This window comes from Trichomonas vaginalis, chromosome VI, assembly GCF_026262505.1.
Source record: "Trichomonas vaginalis G3 chromosome VI, whole genome shotgun sequence".
NCBI classification, from domain to species: Eukaryota; Parabasalia; order Trichomonadida; family Trichomonadidae; genus Trichomonas; species Trichomonas vaginalis.
Genome location: NC_067208.1, coordinates 7,394,201 through 7,418,718, shown reverse-complemented (window position 1 = coordinate 7,418,718; position 24,518 = coordinate 7,394,201). Strand labels below are relative to the sequence as shown.

At 33.0% G+C, this 24,518-nt stretch overlaps 13 protein-coding genes and 1 pseudogene across 14 annotated transcripts, besides 1 other annotated feature; 11 read left to right on the top strand and 3 right to left on the bottom strand.

Moving 5' to 3' along the window:
- Positions 1 to 1,774: 1,774 nt before the first annotated feature.
- Positions 1,775 to 5,306, top strand: TVAGG3_0822640 (ribonuclease inhibitor domain-containing protein; the record flags this gene model as incomplete). Its single annotated transcript, XM_001292350.2, has 1 exon — positions 1,919 to 5,044. The coding sequence occupies one exon, from the start codon at positions 1,919 to 1,921 to the stop codon at positions 5,042 to 5,044; it is 3,126 nt and encodes a 1,041-aa protein (XP_001292351.2).
- Positions 5,307 to 5,907: 601 nt separating this feature from the next.
- TVAGG3_0822630 (inositol phosphate biosynthetic process) lies at positions 5,908 to 6,975 on the top strand (the record flags this gene model as incomplete). Its single annotated transcript, XM_001294230.2, has 1 exon — positions 5,923 to 6,807. One exon carries the CDS (start codon positions 5,923 to 5,925, stop codon positions 6,805 to 6,807), a length of 885 nt encoding a protein of 294 aa, XP_001294231.1.
- A 182-nt stretch (positions 6,976 to 7,157) lies between these two features.
- On the bottom strand, positions 7,158 to 9,080 carry TVAGG3_0822620 (uncharacterized protein; the record flags this gene model as incomplete). The annotated part of the gene is made up of 1 exon (XM_051248106.1): positions 7,865 to 8,830. One exon carries the CDS (start codon positions 8,828 to 8,830, stop codon positions 7,865 to 7,867), a length of 966 nt encoding a protein of 321 aa, XP_051083581.1.
- A 109-nt stretch (positions 9,081 to 9,189) lies between these two features.
- On the top strand, positions 9,190 to 11,375 carry TVAGG3_0822610 (uncharacterized protein; the record flags this gene model as incomplete). Its single annotated transcript, XM_001297101.2, has 1 exon — positions 9,190 to 11,328. One exon carries the CDS (start codon positions 9,190 to 9,192, stop codon positions 11,326 to 11,328), a length of 2,139 nt encoding a protein of 712 aa, XP_001297102.1.
- A 366-nt stretch (positions 11,376 to 11,741) lies between these two features.
- TVAGG3_0822600 (uncharacterized protein) lies at positions 11,742 to 13,771 on the bottom strand (the record flags this gene model as incomplete). Its single annotated transcript, XM_051248105.1, has 1 exon — positions 11,929 to 12,888. A coding segment is annotated over one exon (960 nt), but the record flags the coding sequence as incomplete, so codon positions are not given.
- A 2,788-nt stretch (positions 13,772 to 16,559) lies between these two features.
- TVAGG3_0822590 (uncharacterized protein) lies at positions 16,560 to 16,799 on the top strand (the record flags this gene model as incomplete). Its single annotated transcript, XM_051248104.1, has 1 exon — positions 16,560 to 16,799. One exon carries the CDS (start codon positions 16,560 to 16,562, stop codon positions 16,797 to 16,799), a length of 240 nt encoding a protein of 79 aa, XP_051083579.1.
- An 18-nt stretch (positions 16,800 to 16,817) lies between these two features.
- On the top strand, positions 16,818 to 17,060 carry TVAGG3_0822580 (serine threonine-protein phosphatase family; the record flags this gene model as incomplete). Its single annotated transcript, XM_051248103.1, has 1 exon — positions 16,818 to 17,060. One exon carries the CDS (start codon positions 16,818 to 16,820, stop codon positions 17,058 to 17,060), a length of 243 nt encoding a protein of 80 aa, XP_051083578.1.
- Positions 17,061 to 17,064: 4 nt separating this feature from the next.
- Positions 17,065 to 17,913, bottom strand: TVAGG3_0822570 (uncharacterized protein; the record flags this gene model as incomplete). The annotated part of the gene is made up of 1 exon (XM_051248102.1): positions 17,065 to 17,913. The coding sequence occupies one exon, from the start codon at positions 17,911 to 17,913 to the stop codon at positions 17,065 to 17,067; it is 849 nt and encodes a 282-aa protein (XP_051083577.1).
- A 504-nt stretch (positions 17,914 to 18,417) lies between these two features.
- Positions 18,418 to 24,518: part of a mobile genetic element that runs on past the window's edge.
- Positions 20,140 to 20,541, top strand: TVAGG3_0822560 (uncharacterized protein; the record flags this gene model as incomplete). Its single annotated transcript, XM_051248101.1, has 1 exon — positions 20,140 to 20,541. The coding sequence occupies one exon, from the start codon at positions 20,140 to 20,142 to the stop codon at positions 20,539 to 20,541; it is 402 nt and encodes a 133-aa protein (XP_051083576.1).
- TVAGG3_0822550 (uncharacterized protein) lies at positions 20,561 to 20,713 on the top strand (the record flags this gene model as incomplete). The annotated part of the gene is made up of 1 exon (XM_051248100.1): positions 20,561 to 20,713. One exon carries the CDS (start codon positions 20,561 to 20,563, stop codon positions 20,711 to 20,713), a length of 153 nt encoding a protein of 50 aa, XP_051083575.1.
- On the top strand, positions 20,733 to 21,317 carry TVAGG3_0822540 (phage tail repeat-like family; the record flags this gene model as incomplete). Its single annotated transcript, XM_051248099.1, has 1 exon — positions 20,733 to 21,317. One exon carries the CDS (start codon positions 20,733 to 20,735, stop codon positions 21,315 to 21,317), a length of 585 nt encoding a protein of 194 aa, XP_051083574.1.
- Positions 21,362 to 22,746, top strand: TVAGG3_0822530 (annotated as a pseudogene). The gene has a single exon. A coding segment is annotated over exon 1 (1,385 nt).
- TVAGG3_0822520 (uncharacterized protein) lies at positions 23,145 to 23,261 on the top strand (the record flags this gene model as incomplete). Its single annotated transcript, XM_051248098.1, has 1 exon — positions 23,145 to 23,261. A coding segment is annotated over one exon (117 nt), but the record flags the coding sequence as incomplete, so codon positions are not given.
- Positions 23,646 to 24,210, top strand: TVAGG3_0822510 (uncharacterized protein; the record flags this gene model as incomplete). Its single annotated transcript, XM_051248097.1, has 1 exon — positions 23,646 to 24,210. A coding segment is annotated over one exon (565 nt), but the record flags the coding sequence as incomplete, so codon positions are not given.

Genomic DNA, 24,518 nt, shown 5'->3' with positions numbered 1-24,518 from the left:
GTCCGCCTAGTCTCTTACGTTTCCTTCTGAGTTCCATAGCATTCTTTAACTGGAGCTCATACATTCTATTTCTCCTCTGGTAGAAAACATATTCTGGGTCAACTCCTGTGTTCGCGTCATCTGCATAAAGTTGTTTATATCCCACTTCAGGGTTTGTATAAAACTCTTTCCATCTCATATTTGCATACCATGGTGGTAAGCCTAACGCAGCGTCATTTGACATGGCAGTTTGCATTTGTACATCTGTTGGCACTTGACCATAGTTTGCCATTGCAGTTTGTATTCTAACTTCATTTGGAATATTCTCTGGGTTTGGTTGTCCAGGTTGCTGTGCATTCGCTAAGTTCTGTGCGTCCATTTTAATATTAGATAAAAATATCTCTTACGAGTACATATGCTGAACATTTGCTGGTATTGGTTCATCTTCATATTCTCTATATCTTTCTGCCACGTCAAATAAGTAAATGACACAATGGAAAAAACCTAAAACAAGTAGTCCTATTTCAAACCACATTTACTTACCAATAAAATTTCTTTGTTATGACACTTTCTCCGGTTTATAGGACCTCTCTCATATTCTATCTTATCGTATCTAAACTCATAGTCATGTATGTCCTCTAACCATCTCATGACACTTTCCAAACCACTTTTATCGGATGTAAAGTAAAAGCATGGATGGTTATGTAAAACGTCTAAAGTTTCTAAAGAGTCTCTCAAAGTCCAGTCTACTTGGTATTGAAAATCCCATGTGTTATAGAACGGCGGGTCCACTATAAAGAAAACATTTTCCTTGTCTTTATATTTTTCATACAACTCTGTCCAATGACATCTCACAAACTCTATACCCTCAATATATTTTTCTATGTCCTCTTTGAAAACATTTGTATAGTTAAGATATAAAACTTTTGACATAAGTGTTTCAATGTCATGAACTCTTATAGCACCACTATATAATAGTCTAGCAGATATACTATCCCAGTCAATATACTCTGCCTTTTTCAAAACCTCTCTGACAGTATTTTTCTTATCTAATGGTATACGTTCCATCTTACCTATAGGTATCTTTTCTTTTAACTCTTTCAATATTTTGTTTGTGTCTGGTATATGTTTGAGACGGTTCATATAGTTGTCGAAGTCATTGCATATAATCTTTGAGTCAGGAAATATTGTATGGCACAAATGGGATATATAGAAACTTCCACCGAACAAATCTACAAATGTTAGACCATTCGGTAGTTTCTTAAGTTCTCTCAATAGAATATCTTTACATCTACTCTTATTTCCAAAGAACGGTAACGGTGGTTTTGTAAAATTCATTTATATATAATAATAAAAATGTTTTTACCCGAAAAGTGACAGAAAAGTGACAAAACATCTTCGGGGCTAGAGGGCACGAAGTGCCTGGAAGCCCCAATACCTTTTTTTTTTTTTTTTTTTTTTTTTTTTTTTTTTTTTTCAAAGATGCTTTTTTAATGTTACATATTTTTATGGATCAGGAAATCTAACGGGCTCCCGTTCAATTTTTGAAAGGTTTGTTTGATTTTGATATGTGAACGATATATACCGAGTGGACTCGGAAAATGATCGTCACTTTTCCATGAACCTCACATTATCCCTCGATAAAATTCGAAAATGGGCAGTGTATAGACATATTATATACATCTCACCCTTCAATTCCAGAGGAAATAGGAGCCAACAAAGCACTGATTATGTATCAGTGTCTGGTAGGCTCCTCCACTTTTCTTTTCTGCACGTAATTTTCTTAATTTTGAATTTCTAATAAAATGACAATAACATTTAGAGGTATTAACAATTGAATTTGACGATTAATAAGAAATATTTATCAAAAAACAATGAAAGTTTCATATACAAAAGCATATTTGTTCATTGAGAATAAATGAATAAAAAAGTGACAAAGATGGATGATTTATATGCGTTTTTAAATAATTTGGCGATAGAGAATGGAATCAAGTTTATCTTTATTGAAAAAATAGATAAATTTGGGAAAAAGCAGAAGCTTATTCCATGCGTTCTTGCATTGGCTGAAAGTTCATTATATATCGCCTCAAAAAATGTGTTTAATAAATGTAAAATAACACACATGTATTCCCTTCTCGATCTTAAGCTTGTTGGATATATCCAAATTTCTATTGCTAACTTAGATTTCGGAGATCAACAATTAAAATTTACATCAAGTAATACTAAGAACTTAGTTACTCAAATAGTTTCTCAAGCTCATAGACTTCTAACCGAAGAAGAGTTTTCAGCTATATCTCTTCCAAACGAATTTCCAAATTTACCAGATTCAACACCTCAATCATTTCTATGGCGTCTGCAGCTACAGCTCAGCCAATTAAAGGAACCTCTTGACATTTCAAGTATTGGAAATATACAAACAGACGTTTTTTACCAAAATGATTCTTTTAAATTCAACGACTTACCAATGGAAGAAGAAATCTTTCCTATCTTCTTTAATTCACTTTGTTTGAACTCAGGATTCAAGCATTTAGTATTTAATCCCATTACAAAATTCGATATTTTTGAAATTTTATCTAAATATTTTAATTTTTCCAGCAAGATCGAAAAACTTACATTCAAGCATGGGCCGACCCAATTCTTCCCTAATTTCATCGAAAGATTCACTCAAATACAAAATTCGAACTTATGTTCCTTATCTTTCGTAAAAGCAGAGATATCGGACGTAGAATTGATCGTATTATTTTCAGTTGTTATGAAAAACAAAATTACAAGTTTGACATTTGCGAAATCAATTTCAAATAAACAGCTTCTCAACATAACTTCTCATGAATGCTTCTTCAATTTACGATCATTGACATTACAAGGAATACAAGACCTCGATATTGAGGCTTTTGCTCCATTTTCTTTAGATATTCACTCATTAAGTATCATTGATTGCGGAGAAACAACAATTGGAGGTGTTATAAACGCAATTACGAAGTATCCATCTCATAATATACACTATTTATGCGTACATTCCAAATCTTGTGGCCAAATAATTTCGAAATTACCACAAAAACTTTTACACGTCGTTGCAGACGATATAGAATGGGGAAGCAACGAATTTGCAAGGTTTATGACACTTTGCGCGTCACATCCCAACAGAATTACCGTTTCAGTTGCAAATACCAAAATTATTAACAACGAAATTGAGAAAAGCATCACTAGTTTCACTCAAGAAGCAACCGCATCCAATATTTCAGCACTTGTATGGGATGGAAACATGACAAATTCCAATTTAATTGTATTTCTTAAAAAATGTCAATTAAAATACGTCAGTATGTGCGGATGTCCCAGTAAAATACCCATAGGAGACCTTTGCATGCTGTTAGACAACAATAATTCCATAGAAACTCTCAAAGTTGAAGGTACAAAAGAAAATTCTTTGGATGATATCACTCCTATATGCGATATGTTGCCATTATTACCATCCCTTAAGGAGTTTGATATCGCGTACCAGAAGATTTCGAACGCAGAAATTAAATATATGGGAGAAAAACTGTCACAATGTAAAATGATCGAAAAAATTGCTTTCCAAGGGACAAACGCTACATCATTATCACCTTTTAATGAATGCGCAGCAACTCTTGTACAGAATGGTCGTCATGTTTCGATTGTTTGGCCTTATGAAGATATAATGAGACTCACGAATGAAGGAAAGATGACTCCTGAAGAGGAAACTGAGTTATTAACAAGATACCAGTATACTGCTCGTACCGATGATAGCAATAATCCCTTTGATAAGCCATTTTCTGTTTTTTGTGGCCGATTTTCCATTGAATTTCCCCGAGTTTTGACTCAAAAGAAATTAGAGGGAGATAACCATACAGAAGCATACGAAGTAATTGAAGAAACAGTAACTGAGACACAGAGCCACTACGGAAGTGTCCATCCGATTCAAATTGCTTCAAGAAGAGCTAAAAAAGAAAATCAATCAAATCTTCGAAGCAAAAGTAAACAAAAGAACCAAATGGAAGTCAAGAATTGGAATTTCAATGATGATAGTGGCGAAGATGAAGAGAATCCTGTTAAAAGTTCAAATCTTCATTCGATGAAACAGTGGAACTTCGATGATCCAACGGAAGAGAACGAAGAAGAGGAAGAGGAAGAAGAACAGAAGCCAACGATTAAGTCTAGAAAGGTCACCGAGTCTCCAAAAGAACAAGAAACTGTGAATTCAAGAAGATCTGTAAGAAAGAATAAGAAACTCGGAGAAATGGATTGGGAATTTAATTCAATTGCTAATGCAGCTGCAAAGAAACAAGAAATCCAACCTTTGCCGGTGAAATCTGAAAAATCAAAATCTAAAAATTTAGAAAATGATGAAGAAAAAGTGTCAAAGAGGGCAAAAAAGCAAATTCCTGCAGAACCAGAAGAAAAACCAAAGAAGAAAAAGAAAGTTGTCGAAGAAAATCTTGAAATTCAAGAAGAAAAAACTAAAAAGAAAGGAAAGAAGGTTAAAACAGAAGAAATCGAAGAAGTTAAGCCTACAAAGAAAGGAAGGAAATCTGTTCAGGAAGATTTAGAAGAAGAAAAGCCGAAAAAGAAGAAATCAAAGCAAATCGAAAACGAAATTGAAGAAAAACCGAAGAGAAAAGGTCGCAAAGCTCAAAACAACGAACCAGATGATGAAAAACCAAAAGAAAAACGAAGTAAAGCTTCAAAAGAAAATCAAGTTGAAGAAAAGCCCAAAAAGAAGGGAAAGAAACATGATACTAATGACTCAGATAAAGAAATTAATACAAAGAGGAAAGGAAAGAAAGTTGTCGAAGAAATTCCAGAAAAAACAAAGAAATTAAGAAAAACAAAGAGCCAAGAAGAAACTTCATCGACAGATATCGAGCACCAGAAAGAACAGTCATTTGTTATTGATGCTGGTAACAGAATTGAAGGAACTCCAGTTAATTTTGAATTTAATCCACATCCAAAGGTAGAACAAACACCGGCAATCAATAATTCGGCATTTATCAGGAAGAACAATGTTGATTACTCACTCAATTCACTTATAAGAAGTATGACTTTGTAAATTTATAATAAAAATTTTGTTTGTAATTTAAAATAATGAAAAGAATATTTATCTGATAATAGTCTGAACTAGAAAAAGATTCATAATCTTAATCCAAATCAGCAACCAGTTTCTGCACTTAGCCTGTTTCTTCAATAAAGTAAATGTGTTATCATGTTAATATAGTAAAAATTAATGAGTTAGTATTCTCATGTATACGTGAAGTCTTCTGAATCGTCAATCTGCGATTTAGCTGTCCAGGACACTGCGAATATAAAATGAAGATTTTACTTTTTTAATTTGGAGTGAATTTTTGTTATGATTTATCGTATGTTAATATAGTTACATTTCATTGTATGTGAATTATTTTCTGATTTAATCAGCTTTCAATAAAAAATTATCCAACTTCTAAAATTTTACGGGCATTCAATTTGACGAAGTAACACCTTTTCATATATGCTTTACAAATATTAAGTCCAAATTTGGACGTTAATTTTGATTGATTATAAATTGAAAGCGTGATCATAAAATCAGTAACGATTAATTGCTATTCTTATAATACTGCTGATGGATGACATTTCTGATTTTACTTTTGAGAGAATACCATTCAAATGTGTATAAATTTTCAATCATTCAAAGAATTATCGCAGAGAACTAGTTTGCATACACACTAATTTCCTTTTAAAAAATTGAAACTTATTTTTATATTTTATGAAGATTTTGGGGCGGTTTAATAGAAACAAAAAGTTTATTCGTTCACGTTTATTTTAATCATATTTGTATTTCTTTTAATGTCATTATAAACTTTCTTGATGCTTCAAATGAATTTGATTTTTGACTGAAACGATTAAATTTTGATTATAAAAATTTTTTTTTCATTGTTCAAAAAAAATTAGACCATGACATCTCGTATGACTTTGCACATAGACCATAGCCAAGGGCAATTACTTCGCTCTAAAATCTTTGGTCATGATGGTGTTATTATCCCATTCAGGGAAGGATACATTGCGAAGAAATGCAAATTAATTCGTGAGTTGAAATTTTATAAAACATATGTAGGCAGTTTGCATAATATCTTAGAGCCCGAACTCATCCCTTCTGTTGAAGGCATTGTTGACGACAACAACGTTCACTTATCTAGTTCAGATGACGAAGTTGATCTTGAAGTCAAGCGCGACATTGAAATCAATCACAAATCAGAACCATACCTTATGATGCATGACATTGCAGATGGTTATTCACGCCCAGCTGTTCTAGACGTGAAACTTGGAACTAGAACTTGGGCGTTAGGTGCCTCTAAAATAAAGCGTGAGCGTATGAAGAAGAAATGCTCATGCCCTACATCATCGGAGCTTTGTGTACGTGTCCGTGCCGCTATGTGGTACTCTCGTACACCAGATAAGTGGCCTGTTGAAGAGAACATCAACTGTGTTAAACGCGAATGGGGTAATTCATGCTCTAAGTCGGAGTTTCTCGACTTCTTGAAAGATTTCTTCCACTACCCAAACCAAATTCCTATTTTTGTTGAAAAACTCAATAAGTTGAAGACATCTATGGCTAAAATGCGCGAACAGTTTGGTGCTCGCATGTACTCTAGCTCGATTGTCTTCGCGTATGATGAAGATGATCCATCCAAATTTGATTGTCGTTTACTTGACTTTGCGAAGACTTATTTAGACATCGACAAAGCGGCTAAAGAGTCAAATGAAAGTGTTGATGAGTGTGAAGACTCTGTTCTTCCAGCATTGAACAGTATAACTAGTATGATCGAATCTCTTGTTTAATTTTTTTATTTATATTTATATATAAAGTGTTTGTTATCATGTAATGAGGCGATATTCATATACATATATATTCATATATTTATATCTATACTATCGCCTAACTACATTTTCTTTTTTTTCATTTTTCATTTTAACAATAAAGAGAGTTTATAAAGAATCATCATTTTACCTTTTATTTTTAATTACTTTCTTTCTTGCTAAGTTATTAATTAAATTAATATTTTTTTTAATATCTGAACTTATTGAGCTGGATATCATGCATTTAACTAATGTTATGAAAACAGCTAGTAGAATATGACATTATATATCTCTTATAGCAAAAAAAGTGACTTTGCGAGGTAAGAAAGAACATAATTCTCACCATATCTGTGTGAAGGAGTAAGAAAGAACAGAATTCTCTATCCGTTTCATTTCATTAATTCTCTTTTGTTTATTTTAGTAAAAAAAGTTTTTCATTGGGTTCAAAAAGAATACTCATTTTTGACTACTTTATGCACAAATTGAATGCAAAATAATCGTCTCGCTTCTGACATTGGGTATGAAACTATCGAGAGTGTAATTGAAAGACTTAAATTGATTTTCATGGTTTATGTCTGCTTAACGAACACTCATACAAAAATTTGCAATACATCATAAACAATAATACATGGTTTTACTCATAACTTCATTAACTTGATTTTCTATCATTTTAATTATTATCTATATCTTAGTTTAGGCTTTCTAAGTTTGAAACATACCCCAACCATATAGAGAGTACTTTCGAGACATTCATTTAGAAACAAGAGTTACATTTATTCAACAAAATATATAAAGAATGTGTAAGATCGATAAAAAGCGTATGGAAATTAAAAATCACTGTTTGAGTACTTTCTGAGACTCTGTTTGTCAGAAATATATACATTTGAATACTTTCTGACACCTTTTTCAAAGTTTTTGACATTGTGAGGTTTTTGTGTCAAAAAGTAATCAATTTTCCTCTCAAATGATGATTTATTAAAAAGATCACTTTTTATCAACTTTTTTTTGTCAAGCGAGTAAAAATAGATTTTGTTTCAAATTATTGTGTTGGCGAAGGATAGCGGCTGAATTGATCGAAACATGATTTTCCTTGTTCGTAATCACCAAATTTTATTGAAAGACGTTTGTTTGCTTGGAAGAAACAAGATTGTGCTTCTTGATATTGAATAACATAATTTTCAGTGTAAATAGGAGAAGTTGAGAAAGAAACTGCACCAGAAACATCAAGAATGTCACAGTAACAATTATAAACTGCAACATTTCCGTTAGAGTTAGAAATTGAGAAATAAACGTGATTATCAAAGAAAGTTGACTCAAATATTTCTACAGTAGAATGATCAACACTTAAGAGTGCATCGTATGTCGTAATTTCGTTTGAAATAAACATAATTCTGTTGATTTGAAGAGGTTTATGAATATTTATTTCTAAACCTTTAAACATTGATGTAGAATTATATATCGTATTTGTTAATATCTTTAATGATGATGCAGATCTAATTGCTGGTCCAATTCCGCAATAAACATTATTTTGTGAAAAATTACAGCCTTCGAAGTATTGATCACCGAAATTCGTGTAAACTACATACGATACATCTGGTGTTGGATAATATGTTCCGAAAAAGTTATTAAGATTGTAAAATGAACCTTTTTTTTCGTTAACATTTGTTGATAAATATAAGCAATTGCAGCTACTTCGAGCGGTACAGTTCAAACAACAGACTTCTCGTAGTACTGCGAATTTCCTTGTGTTAATATAAATTGCTCCGGCTTGGCCATTCGAATTTGAGTCTGCACGGCATGAGGAATAACGACTATTTTCGATAATGATTTGTACGTTTCCTACTATATTTAAAGCTCCTCCGATATCTGATGTTAATTTTTGAAAATTACCGTTTCTAATGAATACTGAACCACTGACTGGGTTCAAATAATGCCTTTCATTCGATTCTATAGTAAGACATGTCTCTGGCGCTGAGGATGCAGTAGTAAGGAAAAGAGAAATCATAAATTTATTTGCAAAAAATAGTTTTATAGCTCGAGTGCATAATAATGTTCTAACTAATGATTTTAGTAAAAGTTTTTCATTTGATCTTGACTTATTTGGGCTTTTCGATATAATTTCAAATCGAATATCTTTTTTATTCAATGGGATCACCAAATAACGAAGTTGCTCATTGAAGCAAAGTAATGCAAGCAAGAATTGATGTTATTTTCTCCTTTTTTGAATGAAATATAATGTTTTGAAGAATTAAATTATGCTATTTTATATCCATTTGTTGGGGCTAATATAATTAAATACTTATTTTTGCATTAATCTAGTAAAATTAACTGTACGTTTAAAAAAATAAACTATTCAAATCCTGGATGAGTTTGCTTGACTCGTCATGGTTCACAGACAGACCAATTCATCCAGATAAGCAGCCCAAAAAGATTCCTATGACGGAATGGGAATACCAAGAAAAACACGGCCTTGATAGCCAAAAGGATATTGATAGTGATTTTTCTGATCCATCAACTTTCTCATTTTCAAGTGATCAATCGATGGACTCGGATGGGCCAGCACCACCAAAGAAGGAAAGACCGCCATTAAATACTTCAGACCCAGAAAAAATTGGAGAAGCACTAAAAACAGATTTAGATTTTATATCAACATCGCATAATTTAAGCACACAACGTAGAGAAGCTGCAGATAGAGAGATACAAGATACAATATCATCAGCAAAATATACATATTTTAACGATTTAGAAGCTGAAGCGCAATTTAGCGATCTGTCCTTTTCAGATGACTTCGAATCATCTTCAAAATCTAAAACAAATAAATACGGAATATCAGATGCACTCGAATCCGAACTTATGACCTGTGGAGTACAAAAAGTTGGAAAAGGAGATTCGTCATGCATCGTAAGAAAATCACAGTCAGCTAAAATCGATTCATCTAGCAAAAATTACGACTTTGATAATTCATCTTCGAAAATCTCAAAAATTTCGACACTGAAAACAACAGATAAATCAACAAAGACAGATAAAAATACAGATACTATATCAACAATGGCCGATATTTCATCATTCCATGATACAATGACATCAGATTTCAAATTAGAATCAACACAAGGAAAAACAAAAACAGATACAGATAAAATTAGCCCTAATAAAAGGAAATCGGTTACTATTACAGATACTCTTCAATCAACCTTAGAAAAAGCAAAAAGTAATAAAGATACAAAAGAATTTACTGATTTTAGTAGTGACACCGATCTTCTTGCCACAAATCGAACATCTACATTAGGTACAACTGATCTCCAAACGAATACTCAAACAATGGGTGATTCTCTCATGAAAAGCAACACAATTACAAAGAAAACAACAATTTCATGCAAAACAGACACATCAACAATTAAACCTGATCCAAATGCAAGTAGTTTATATGGAAGAATTAATAGTAGTCTTGAAATTTCGGATCAAAACAACAAACTTGCGAAAGAAAAATATAAGAAACAACTCGAAGAAGAAAACAGTCCATACAAGAAGATGAAAAAAGAACCAATTCCAGATCAAATCCCAGAATTCATGAAAGATGAAAGAAGAGAACTTATTGAGCGTCGAAAAGAAGAATCACTTCAACGACAAAAAGAAAGTTTGAGACGAAGTGAAGATATTTCGAAACAATTAGAAGAATCAGTCAGAAAACACGAGATGACAGATGAAAGACGTAAAGCATTAGAATACAAACCAAAGCCATTAGAAGACAAATCACCACGATTCCCTAAAGAAGACAGAACATCATTAAAGTCAAAGCGATTGGAAGAAGAAGAGAAAAAGCGAGCATCTAAACAAAGTTCTAAGAAGAAATATGAATTAATACCAGATGAATCTGATTTAATCAAAGAAAGAAAACTCAAGAAGTTAATAGGAGAACAAAAATTAGAAGAAATCGGTGAAAAAGTCCCTCCTCCACCTCCAAAAGAGAAGCATCGTAAAAGAGTTGTTATTGACGAAGATGATGTTGATCCAAGGAGGTTAAATATGAGTGAAAAAGATAAGAAGGCGTTCTATGATCCAGCAACAACAAAAGCAGCACAATTACGTAATCAAATGATCAGACAAAAGATTGTTCAACAAGCAGAAGCAGACAGAGCTAAACGAGAAGAAGAAGATGAACGACTTAGGAAGGAAATCAAAGTTGCTGCAAGGATCGAACCAGATTTGCGGAAATTACGAGAACAAAGTCAAGTTAAAACGAAAGATATTAAAGAACGTAGGAAAGAAGAAGAGGAAAAAAGTAAACAAGTTTCTAAGGAAACTCGAAAAATGCTTAAACGAGTTGAAAAGAATCCTTCATTGTTTAACAGAGAAGGACAAGAACTAACAAGACAAGAAGCGCGTCATCGAGCGAAAGTCAGCAGTGTTGTTAAGACTCAAGAACAAATGCATTGGGATACAGTCCGAGCTCGAAGAGAAGCTAAAAATGAAGAACTGAGAAAGATGTGGAGCGGAAAAATGTAATATTTTTATGTGTTTATTAAATAAAAAGATATTTGTTTATTTATGTTAAGTATGAAATGTATACACATTCTCTATATTTTGAAGGTAACTTTTACCTCAACAAATAAAAATTATTTCTCTGAAAAATACAGAGAGAAATTTAAATGCGGAACTTTGATATTTTTCCCCACACATTAGTATTTTCACTCTTTGCATATGAACTCTATATTGCATTCTGGCTTAAGAGTGCACTAGGAGGATTACGGCTTTTTAATCCTCCTTTTTTTCTAAAAATTCTTCTACTTTTTAGTACTTTCGAGCTCTAAAAAGTAGAGCTTAAATGCGTCTGCAATTAGAGTGCATTCATATCATATACCTCATTCTCCTTGAAATAAAACATAATTCAATATTTTTATTAATTCTTTTTAATTTTCCTGAGAAGTACCTTAATATGTTATACCAATCTAATGTAAATTCATATTTAACATCAAATTAGGCTTGAGAGTTTCATCAAATTAATTTTATTTTTTTTACTAAAGCAATACAAAGAGAAGTAATGAAATGATATGAATAATGATAAACAATTTCATATTTTGTGATAATATTCTTCTTTATAGCTAAATCTAAAATAGGAAACTCTGCTTCACACAGATATGATGAAAAGTGAGAAAGATGATGAATAGATGATGTATTTTGAACATTATTTGTTGTAACTGATCCTTTTGTTTTACCTATTCTGTCACAGAAAGAATCTTTAATTGTAATTAAACCAGAATATTGATGATAAAATTCTTTTCCTGGTCCTGTGTTTCCAAGAAATGAACAGTTTTCAATAAGAACAGTTGATCTACCTGCATAGAATGTTCCATAAGTAGAATATATGTGTTCATTATTCAAAACATTACAAAAATTAAAATTATAGTTACCATTTTCTAATGATAAAATTGTATAAGTTGATGTTGTGTTACAAAATGATGAATATGTTACATTACTTAGACTTGTTGGATAACCTAGAACTATTCCTGAGTCATAGTTTGCTTCACAGAAACTTGTGTTGATTGATTTAACTTCAATATTTCCATACCAAAGAAGATTTGTATAAGATTTTTCTAAATTTCCGCATTCATAAAATGAACTTTCATAAAGATAATTTTTATTATTTGAATTATCAACTAATTGAACATATGAATGATGTCCTTCAGAGTTTGTTTTTGATTTGTAGCCACATGATCGGTATTGGACAATGGAACTATTACAAATAAAGTAGAGAGATCCACCATCTGTATTACTGCTGCAGTCATTAAATGAACAATACGAGTTAAGGAACTTATTGTTTGTATTCGTAAAATAAATGGCACTATTAGTTGTAATGGTGATGAATATACAGTTATATAAGAAGCATTCATTATTTGTTGATCTTGCTGTAACATTTGTACCTTGAATTGGTTCTGAATTAGGTGATGTATTGTAAAAGAGTTCCCAAACATCATCAGGTGATTGATCAAAGTGTAAATTATTCATAGTTGATGTGTGTTTTGATACTGTTATCTGAAAATCGTGATTGAATTTCATTGTTTTCATCAAAAAAATCAAAAAACGTGACATTTCAATGATGTAAATGTCAAATAATGCCGATTCATTTGAATCTTATATTCAAGTTATGAAATTGCGATTCTTTTAGCTGTCATCAGCATTTTAACAGCTAGTGCATGGAAACAATGATGTAAATCATTCTAATCTTATATAAAAACATCGATTTTGCTGATTAAATTTTTGGATTTCGTAATAAAATGATCAATATTGTAAATAATTAAGCTATTGTACTTACACATGATTTGTATATTATAAAATGTATGAAATATCGACTTAATTCGCTTGAAAATTTGAAATAGGGAGAATTTTATATAAAACGCCTAATATCTAACAATTATTACATTAAATGAATACTTAAATTTGAGTAATCGATGATTTATATGAATTCTCTGGTCTGAATAAAGAATATCGAAAATTAGTTTGATTTTGGGGTTGTTTTGATAGTATTGTCAAATGTAATGATGTAAAAACATGAATTTATTAGTAAATACATGCTCGTGTTTGAGTAAAAATAGATATTTGTTGTTGTGAAATAAGTATTTGATTTCTTGTAAATCTTGAATGAAAACAATAAGTTCGTATCAATGGGAAAATCGAATATGTAGCTATTTAATTTGTATCAAAAGAATTTTTTAATGAGAATTTAAATTTCGAAGAAATTTGTTATGTATCGTTGAGTTTTGTAATTAAAACTGATATGTTAATGATGTGATTTGCTTTTTTAAAACATTTATTAGTCTTGATGAAATAATTTTTCTTTTAGTTAAACATTTCTTCTGAGTTTGCTAATAAAGACGGAGTCCTTTGTGAATGTGACATAGGCGCCCGAGAACCGTATGCACAAAAACTCTTATTGGGTGTCTTGTCTTTAGATATTCTTTCAAAAATATGCCAAATTTGATTGATGATTTCTAAAAAAGTAATCTAATCATCTGATGCCATTAATTGTATTTAGAAAAAAAATTCGTTCTTTTAATTTTTTAAGAGTATCACAGCAGATGATTAACTTTCCTTGATTTACGATACAACTAATTCACCAAATGCAGAAGTGCAATCGAATACAAACAATCGAATCTCCTAATTGATGAATCAAATAGTCCATTTTTCATTGAATTATTTAATCAAATCGTCTCTAATCATAGCAATCCTCCAAAATCAATCAGTAGTACACATGTTATCTTTGATCAATTCTTACGTTATAAAGAGAAGAGCACATTTATATGATCTCAAGTATATTTTTGATTTTTTTTTACAAATCTTGTCAATAAGACATTTGAAGTTGTTACCGATACAGTTACATAATTTTGAGATACAAATTCACCGCGCAATATTATTTTATTAAACTAAAACAGAGATAATTTTCTAAAAATTTAAATCATACATTGATCAGTACCTTGTAGAAGATACACATATTGATTTCAAATTCGTATGCATTGAAATGTTCGACGACATTTACACTGTTCGTTTTGAACCTATAATTATTCCATTTATAGTTGAAATGACAAAAATTTACCACATCAAGATAAGCGATGATACAATCGAATTGATCTCACATTTCAGCATGATACAAATATCAATAATATGTAAACTAAGAAAACATTATTGATATACTTAAGGGTGCACCCGTATGTACGTTTATTTGAGAGGAGGAGGATTACCCTCTCAATTTTTAGGGATTCGTTAGTTTATTTTCTCGATGAATATGCAATAAAATTTGATTTTTACCTTATCAATATACTTCATATAATATACACATGTTCATGTAAAAACTTTTTTCCAAAATCCTCAGGAATTAAGGGATTTTTGAATTTTAAGAATTTTTTTCGAATTTTTTCGAAAAAAAAATATTTTCAGAACATCCTTAACGGCTAAGATTTAGGAACAATGTTAAGTATCAAAAAGAAAGGAGGTCTGATATAGACAACATATATCGTTGAAGGTTGAAAAAATCTCTAATATTTGAGCCCAAAATTTCAAATTTTGATTTTTTGAAAAAAGAGGCCACCCGTATGTACGTTTATTTGAGAAGAGGAGGATTATATTTTTGAAAGGGTGAAACATTATGAATATGTTAATTATATAATAATATGTATTATTATAAAAAAGAAAAAATAAAGCACGTTAAAATTTTTCTTTCTTGATTTTTTACAAAATCTAAAAAAAAAAAAAAGGTAGTGGGGCTTCCAGGCACTTCGTGCCCTCTAGCCCTGAAGATGTTTAGTATAAAATGAAGTTTAGTATAAAATGAGGTTTTTTTTGGGTATAGGGGGCTTCCCAGGGGCTGCGCCCCTTCTAGCCCATAAAATTTTTGAGAGTCGTTGCTGTTGACTTTTTTTGTAGAGCGCTCAAAATAGTATAACTATGTCCGGACAAGTAAGGGTCTATCGTCGCTACAGAAAAGTTACGGGCGTTCCAAGGAAGTATACTTTGAGAAGCCTTTTCTCCATTTTAAAACAAGATAGGACGGTTATTTTACAAAACTGACAAGACTTTGACCGAGTAGTTTTCATGTTTTGTCACTTTTCTGTCACTTTTCTGTCACTTTTCAGGAAAAAACATTTTTATTATTAAATATAAAATGAATTTTACAAAACCACCGTTACCCTTCTTTGGAAATAAGAGTAGATGTAAAGATATTATATTGAGAGAACTTAAGAAACTACCGAATGGTCTAACATTTGTAGATTTGTTCGGTGGAAGTTTCTATATATCCCATTTGTGCCATACAATATTTCCTGACTCAAAGATTATATGCAATGACTTCGACAACTATATGAACCGTCTCAAACATATACCAGACACAAACAAAATATTGAGTGAGTTGAAAGAAAAGATACCTATAGGTAAGATGGAAAGTATACCATTAGATAAGAAAAATATTGTAAGAGAGGTTTTGAAAAAAGCAGAATATATTGACTGGGATAGTATATCTGCTAGACTATTATATAGTGGTTCTATAAGAGTTCATGACATTGAAACACTTATGTCAAAAGTTTTATATCTTAACTATACAAAGGTTTTCAAAAAGAACATAGAAAAATATACTGAGGGTATAGAGTTTGTGAGATGTCATTGGACAGAGTTGTATGAAAAATATAAAGACAAGGAAAATGTTTTCTTTATAGTGGACCCGCCGTTCTATAACACATGGGATTTTCAATACCAAGTAGACTGGACTTTGAGAGACTCTTTAGAAACTTTAGACGTTTTACATAACCATCCATGCTTTTACTTTACATCCGATAAAAGTGGTTTGGAAACCGTTATGAGATGGTTAGAGGACATACATGACTATGAGTTTAGATATGACAAGATAGAATATGAGAGAGGTCCTATAAACCGGAGAAAGTGTCATAACAAAGAAATTTTATTGGTAAGTAAATGTGGTTTGAAATAGGACTACTTGTTTTAGGTTTTTTCCATTGTGTCATTTACTTATTTGACGTGGCAGAAAGATATAGAGAATATGAAGATGAACCAATGTCTGCAAATGTTCAGCATATGTACTCGTAAGAGATATTTTTATCTAATATTAAATGGACGCACAGAACTTAGCGAATGCACAGCAACCTGGACAACCAAACCCAGAGAATATTCCAAATGAAGTTAGAATACAAACTGCAATGGCAAACTATGGTCAAGTGCCAACAGATGTACAAATGCAAACTGCCATGTCAAATGACGCTGCGTTAGGTTTGCCACCATGGTATGCAAATATGAGATGGAAAGAGTTTTATACAAACCCTGAAGTGGGATATAAACAACTCTATGCAGATGACGCGAACACAGGAGTTGACCCAGAATATGTTTTCTACCAGAGGAGAAACAGAATGTATGAGCTCCAGTTAAAGAATGCTATGGAACTCAACAGGAAACGTAAGAGACTAGGCGGACATTAGATTTTTACATATAATAAAATGGGTTTCTTCAGTAGTATTGGAAACTTCTTCAGAAGAGTTGGAAGAGGTATATGGAATGGAATAAAATCTGTCGGAAGAGGAGTATGGAACGGTGTCAAAAATATTGGTAAAAGAGTAGGTCAGTTTGTTGGTATTATACCTAAAGACCCTGAACCAGAAGAACAAGCTCCTGTTATACAACAGCCTGAACCTGCACCACAGTCTAGTTGGCAACCAAATCCAACACCTCAACCGTATTAAAAAATTATATTTTTACCGTTCGATAGTAGTTGTATATGAAACTAAGTTCTAAGTAAAACGCATGGTATAATGGAATTGTTCTTTTTCTTCCATCTGTAGTAAACCATACTTGAAAGTCTGAAATACTTCCACTTGGTGGTTCATATAGCTTTGTAGGTTTTTCGTAAAAGTCATTTGCCAAGCATAAAAAAGAGTTTTGTGCACCAGAAAATGAAGCATGAACTATAATAGCATCTTGGTCGAAAACATTTTCATATGTTCCATTAGGGTTTTCGACTTCATAAAAGTCCGGGTGTACTGGATATGCTGCAGGCTGATTTAACATCCTCAAAAATCTATACCATGCCAAGTTGTTATATTTTGAAGAAATATAAACGTTTTCTCCAAGGTCTTCTATTCTATTGATTTTAACAGTTGCATTTTTCCTGTCATATATAATATCGAGATGGTATTCTCCTTCGTCAATGTTAAACTGGTTTGCATATTCGAGATAGATATCGTTTATTTTTTCTTGAAAAGCTTGAAGAGTTGTTTCTAAGTTTACAAGCAAATTCACTTGTAAAAGTTTTCCCTGTTCAAATTTCTCATACATATGTTTTTCTTTGTTATAGTATCGAACTTCAAAACCGACCGTAAATGGGAAACCATGTATGGCTTCTGAAATGAACTTCATTCTACGAAAGCCAATAGCTTTTGTGACGGATGGGTCTCTTAACCATCTTAATGGGTAGTCAAAACGATAGCCTTCATGCTTTACGGTCTCTGTCTCAAACTTTTGACCGACATTAGTAAAAAGTTCATCTAATGGTTTAGTTGTAGCAACTCTTGAATTTTCTTTTTCTATTGAAAGCATATTTTATCTAGAATAAAAATGTCGAAAGAAACAGCGTCTATGAGAGAAATACAACACAACCGACAACTCATTATACAAGCTCTAAATAAGAACACAACAAACTTTTCAAACTATTCTAAGATATCTGAGTCATTGAAAGAAGGTGACTTAAAACTGACAATGAACCCAATGACAGATGAGTTTCTGTTTCAAGACAATAAGAACCATACTGTCTGTATAAATCCAACAAAAGGAACCTTAAACGAAAAACCTATAAAAGAACTTCTTTTGAAAGCAGATGTTGACAACAAAGCTGACAAAGAGTATGTCATTGAAAAAGTTCAAGAAGAACATGACAGAGCAGATGCAACATATGCAACAAAAGAGGATGTTGAAAAGAAAGCAGATAAAACATATGTTAACGATGAGTTAGCATGTGTGGCTAGTGCGTTAGTGAAGAAGGCAGATAAGGAATATGTGGATGAAAAAGGTAATGAAATTAAAGAAAGGGTTGAATGGTATAATGAACGGACATCAAAGATTTTAAAAACTAAAGCTGATACAGGATGGGTTTCAGGATGTTTAGACCTTAAAGCGGATAAGAACCATACACATACAAGTTTTACAACTTTTACAGCAGACGACATAGTATTGAACTTTGACCTTGGTTCAAGTGCACCTTCAGAGAATCCAAGTACAAGCGTAAAAGATACTCTTCACAATTTAGATAACAGTTGCAGGAATATCGAAGAGCATGCCAGAAACTTTGAAGCATATGAACTACCAACAATGTTAGATAAGAAAGCAGACAAAACAGAGCTTCAAACATTAAAGACAGAAATACTTCAAACATTATATCCTATAGGTTCTATTTATACGTCAATGAACTCTACCAGACCAGAAGTAGTACTTGGTTTTGGAACTTGGACTCAAATAGTCGACAGGTTTTTGTATTGTGCAAACTCTTCAAAGGAAACAGGTGGAAGTAAAACGATTTCAGGTGCAAATTTACCTGCACACAGTCACTACGTAAGTTTAACTACATCTCAAGAAGGTGGGCATAGGCATAAATATTGGGATTGGACAGGAATGACAAAAGGTAAAGGATATGATGTTAAAAACAACGTTCAGTTTGCTATAAATTGTTTCCTGAGTAACACTGAGGTAGGAGGAAACCATACACATTTCGTTTCAGGATATACACAAACAACGGGACAAAGTAAAGACTACATGCCACCTTACATGACAGTTTACGCATGGTATAGAAATGCTTAGTCGTCATTTTCAACTTCTTTAGCATATTCGTCAGGAGTTGTCTTATATTTGTTAGGAACTGTCTTTGAAAGTATACCACCTTGAACTTTGACAAGTTTGAAACGAGGTCTGACAATAGTAGTTTATCTTCTGCTTGCAGTGTGTACATTTTGCCATGTTTGCCTAAAACTTCATAATATTCTCTTGTATACTTTCTTCTATTTTTACGAACACGAACGTGAGTACCTGTCGGGTTCCCATTGTTGTCATAGTCAATAGTATTTTCATATGGGTCGCGTTTAGGTATTTCTATTTTTACTTTGTCACCTTTCTGAAGTTTGAAGCCCGGCATTCTTTCTTGTTTGTCTCTTTTGACTAAATTGTTAAATATATAGTCTTTCTCTAAGTCAGGGTTGTTTTTCATTTCTTCAGGGGAGTGGTTTCCCAAACCTTTTTGTTTACGGCTATTGTAAATATTTAAAACTTGTCTCATCTTTGCCATGGAGAAGTGTCTATATTTGTCGTCATATGACATTTCATTTGCTTCACCACCTTGTGGTTGGTTTAAGTCTCTTAACATTTTTATACAACCGTCAATGACACCAAGAGCAGAATGGTTTTGGTCGACAATGAAATATTGGTTTACATTTTTTGAACGCAGATAGTTTTTAATATCGTCTGATTTGAAAGAACTTTCATAGTCAGATGTCAGTTTTTGTTGGATGGTATTTGTCAACGAATATTGTCAAAGCAGTTTTCACATCTAAAATATTTTTGGACCATAATGGTATGGCTTCACAGTATCTTGTGTTTTGACCAACAAATATTAGCCAGTATGGTGGTCCATCTGTTCTAACTCTCGGAATGTTTTCCAAGATATCCATAAACCAAGCATTTGGTGTTGAACTAAAAATTTTTACCATGAGTGCTTTCTTTGTTGCCTTAGAAACATAGGGGTCCTTGTTTGAATTCGTCATTTTTAACCCATAAGAAATGGGTTTATTTGGCGCATTAGCAGGAGTTGCATCCAGATTTTTACCCGCAGTGGGAACAATAGCCAGAGGTGTATTTGGAGTTGGAAGGAAGATTTTGAGTACATTAGGTATACTTAAAGAGAAAGCACAACCTATTATACAAACTGTACAGAAAGGTTGGGATGTAGCACGAGATGCAACAAATCTTATTCCAAATCCTGAAACAAGAGGAAAAGTTCAAGGATGGATGGACAATGTAGGAAGACAAGCAGGAAACTACTATAACAAAGCAAATGACTACTATAACCAAGCAGGGCACTATATGGACCAAGGTGAAAGATTCTTTAACAGAGGATATAACCATGCACAACAGTGGGTAAACAATAACCAACCTCAACCGCCTCAAACGTGGGGAATGTAAAGTTTTTTATTGAGATGAAATGAACAATGCAGCATTGAGACAAATAAGTTCAAGATGGATTTGTCGGCTTCCAGCAGTTACACCACGTGTTTGTCAAGTTCTTCCTATACCTCAGGAAGTTTTAGACCGACTTAAAAAACCTCAACAACCAGTTGAAAACAAACCAAACTAAAATTTTTTACTGAGATGAAATGACCGAAGAAGTTGAAACGGTAGATTTGACACCACAAACAAAAAGTTCAGAACCATTGTCAAAACCTGTCAAAGAACTTACAGATGAAGAGAAAAATTCAATAATAGAAAGTGCCAGGTCTGGAAATACAAACCCTAACTACAAAGTCACTTTTCATAGAAATGGAACGGCTAGTATCTCAAAAAAGAAACAGACTCTCACAAATAAAATATTGAAGTCTGAAGGAGCTTTCGAGACAACAGATGGAAAAGTTTACTTCACTGACCAACAGTTCATTATAGAACATCTCATTGACTTAGAGTCGAAATATTCTAAACTTTACAACAAACACAAAAAGTTGAAAGGAAAACAAAAACAAATGGCATATGATATTTATGAAGATGTTGACGACACAACTGTTCCTGCAAGTGAAGTAAAGTCAGAGGAACCGAAAAGTGACGAAAAACCGATAGAAGAAGAGAAACCAAAAACTGAAGATAAACCAAAACCAAAGTTTAGTTTCCAAACTAAACCAAGTCAACCTTCATTAGCTGGTATGGGTTGGCGTCAAAGACTTATGGCAGCAGGCGGTTATGTAAAGTAAAGAAAAAATATTTTTTTATTTTTATAAAAATGCCCCCATATAGAATGGATAGAAAATCTGCTAGAATAAAAGCAGAGTTGCAAAGATATGGTTGGAGAGTTTCGAAGAAGTTTAAATATAGGAAGGGAAGACTCATAAAAGTCTATGACAAATTGTCTGGTCTTCGCTACGAAATGGATTTGGAAACAGCACGTGCCAATTATCCAAACAGACTAGAGAGGTTAGAAGAAGAACGTCTTATGGACATGCCTTTCGATGTTAGTGAACCTCAAGTTGAAGGACACGACGGCTTTGCCAGATTCTACTGGAAACATGACGAACAATTGCATCCTTTGAGAAGGAAAAAAGGAAAAGGTGAAGACACACATGCTCCCATGGAAAGAACAAGATATGCATATGAAAAGTATCGTGAAGTTAGAAGTCAAATTACATCTGGTCGAACCTTTACAGTAAACTTTGACGAAGGAAAGAACAAAGAAGGCTTCATGGGAGTACTTGCTGCAATTCAAGACGGAAATAAGAAAGGACACAATCTCAGATTGACCATAACAGATTTGGATGGTCACATTTACTATGCACATGGCAATGTCACAACAGCCGCACAACTTCTTGACGCTTTCAAGACTACAAAGAGAGAACAAATGGTTGACTCCGACTCAGACATTTTGAATGCAATTGAAGGAATTGCAAGTGTCAAGTTCGAATGGTACCAACCTAACCCTCAAGCAGTCAGACAACATGCTGGATACTTCCCGTTCAGAAATAAGTCTGACATTGACTTGACAAGGTATGGAATTTACAATTCAATTGAAACAATTGTCAACGAACCTTGCATTCTTACATGTCTCAGGAACTCTGGTCTTTTACAGATGAGAAAATGAAGTATCTTGAGTCATGTGTGAAGACAAGGTACATTCTCAGAGGTCAATTGGCAAAAGTTGCACCGTTGGCAAATGTGAATATCCGAGTCAACATTCCGACTGAGAAAGGTTCTTCACATGACGACTATGTTGTTGACAAAGACTTACCATGGTTGAAGATTGTAATTGTCCACAACCACTTCATGTTGAACGAAAGTCTTACAAACCCATTGTTCGGAAAAGGCAAGTGCAACATTGTCAGAGCTGTAAACATTCTTTTCGAGAAAGGTTTGTTGGAACCAATTCCAGATGACAAGCTGACAGAAACTTTTGTACCAAAAGACGAAACAAACTTTTCATTGTTAGCAAGACCAAAAGTTGTTCCAGACAAAGTTATAGTACAAAAGAAGTACACAGTTCCACAAGGAGTTGGATTGTTCGGATACCAACCTGAACCAGAAGAACTTCCAATGAGGTTGCAAGAACTTCAAGATGCTATAAACAAACTTCCATTGAGACATCCAATTGACGTCAAATTGTATTGGAGAGCATCTGAGTTAGGTCAGAAGGTTTTATATGAAACAGGTTGCTTCGACGATGTTTATGAGATAACAGGAGAAGTTTCTCAGAAGATAAGAGACTCACTTGAATTTCCACAAACTGGACCGATTGGATGCGACAAGTTCGACTCAGATGAAAAAATATACTATGTCGACCTTAACGCTGCGTACATGAGGTTTGTCCAATATATTCCGACTGGAATTCCAAACGAAGATGGTGAGTTCCCGGGAAGGAACTATACAGTTGGAAAAGTCATACAACAACTGTATGATATTAGGAAAGCTTCAAACCCCAAACTTGCAATGACACTCAAATTGCTTATGAATTCGACATGGGGATATTCCATTAAGAAACCTCAAGAGATGAAGAGTAAACATTATGAGAAGGTCGACAACTTTGTTGAAAGGTTTTCTCCTTTTGTTTTGAAGTACGAATTCACTCAAGGTCAAAGTGGCTTAGTAACCACATTAAAACCTATTGTCGAACATTGGTCTTACCCTCAGTTCGCAAAGGCAGTCCTTGACAACTACAACAAATTCTTCTCCGAAGTCAAATCCAAAGTGAAGGTTTACTATGAGAACATTGACGCACTCATGACGAACGAAGAAGGATACAACAAACTCATTGAAATGGGTATGGTCGGTGAAAAGATGGGCTGTTTTAAGCTAGATAAGGTATTTTCCGAAGTTCATGTCCTCTCCAAGCGTAAGTACTGGGGCATACTTGAAGACGGCACAGAAATAAAACATTGCATGAAGTAAAAACGTTTTTCAAAAAAGTGACATTTTTTAAATTTTATTTGAACTGTACGATGAGTTTGTTGGAGAAGACCGTTGGGAAACTTGTTTGTTAGATGAGAAATATGAAATAAAAACATTTTAAAACAGTATATTTTTACATATATTAAATGCTTCAGGTTGAAAAACAAAGAACAAAAGTAGCAGATACAAAACCGTTAGACTATATCTTTACAAATGCTGGTAGGACTATTTCAGATGAAGAAATTTCATCCGGAGCATACAGGTTTGACTATCCAATTCGTTGGCTTCAAAGTCCTTCAGATGCAAAGGCAATAGGATTTAGAAGAGTTTTGTTTTCAAATAGAACTAACGCGTTTATGTTCGCAGTATATTTTCATGGGCAGTATAAAGGTTCTGATGGTCTCATAGACAAATTTGACGAAATGAAAATCTTTACAATTCGTTCAGACGAAAGTCTTGAAAAAACTCTAAATGACTTTCAAACTCAAATGAACAAATACTACTGGGAATTTCAAGAAAAATACGACTCTTTACTAAATGGAACATACTATCTGAAACTAGAATATGACAAGATGAACTCCACCGTTTCATTTCAAAAGATTGAAATTAACCCTCCAAGAGATACAGAGTTTTTATTTTGGGGAGTAGACAAACGTTCTTGGGCACAATTTCTTCGGTTACTAAACCAGAACGAACCATTACCACCAGATGGTCCATTTAAATTTATACTTCCACCAGCAGATTTGACAGTTTATAGAAACGTGTTTGACCCTCAAAATGTCATGTGTCATGCAAGTTTCAGTTCAAGCAACAACAGTTTTCTTTGTATTGGTAAGGACTTTTATGACTTTGCTTCTAAATTCTACGAACCACCTAGTAACAGTTTCTCTGACTTTCAAGTTTGGTTCACAACAAACGGTGTGCAGCATATTATACCATTGTACTATGACTTTTATCTCGAATTGTCTTTCATATACAACTACGGAAAAGTGCTGAAAAAGTATTGAAAAATGAGTTTT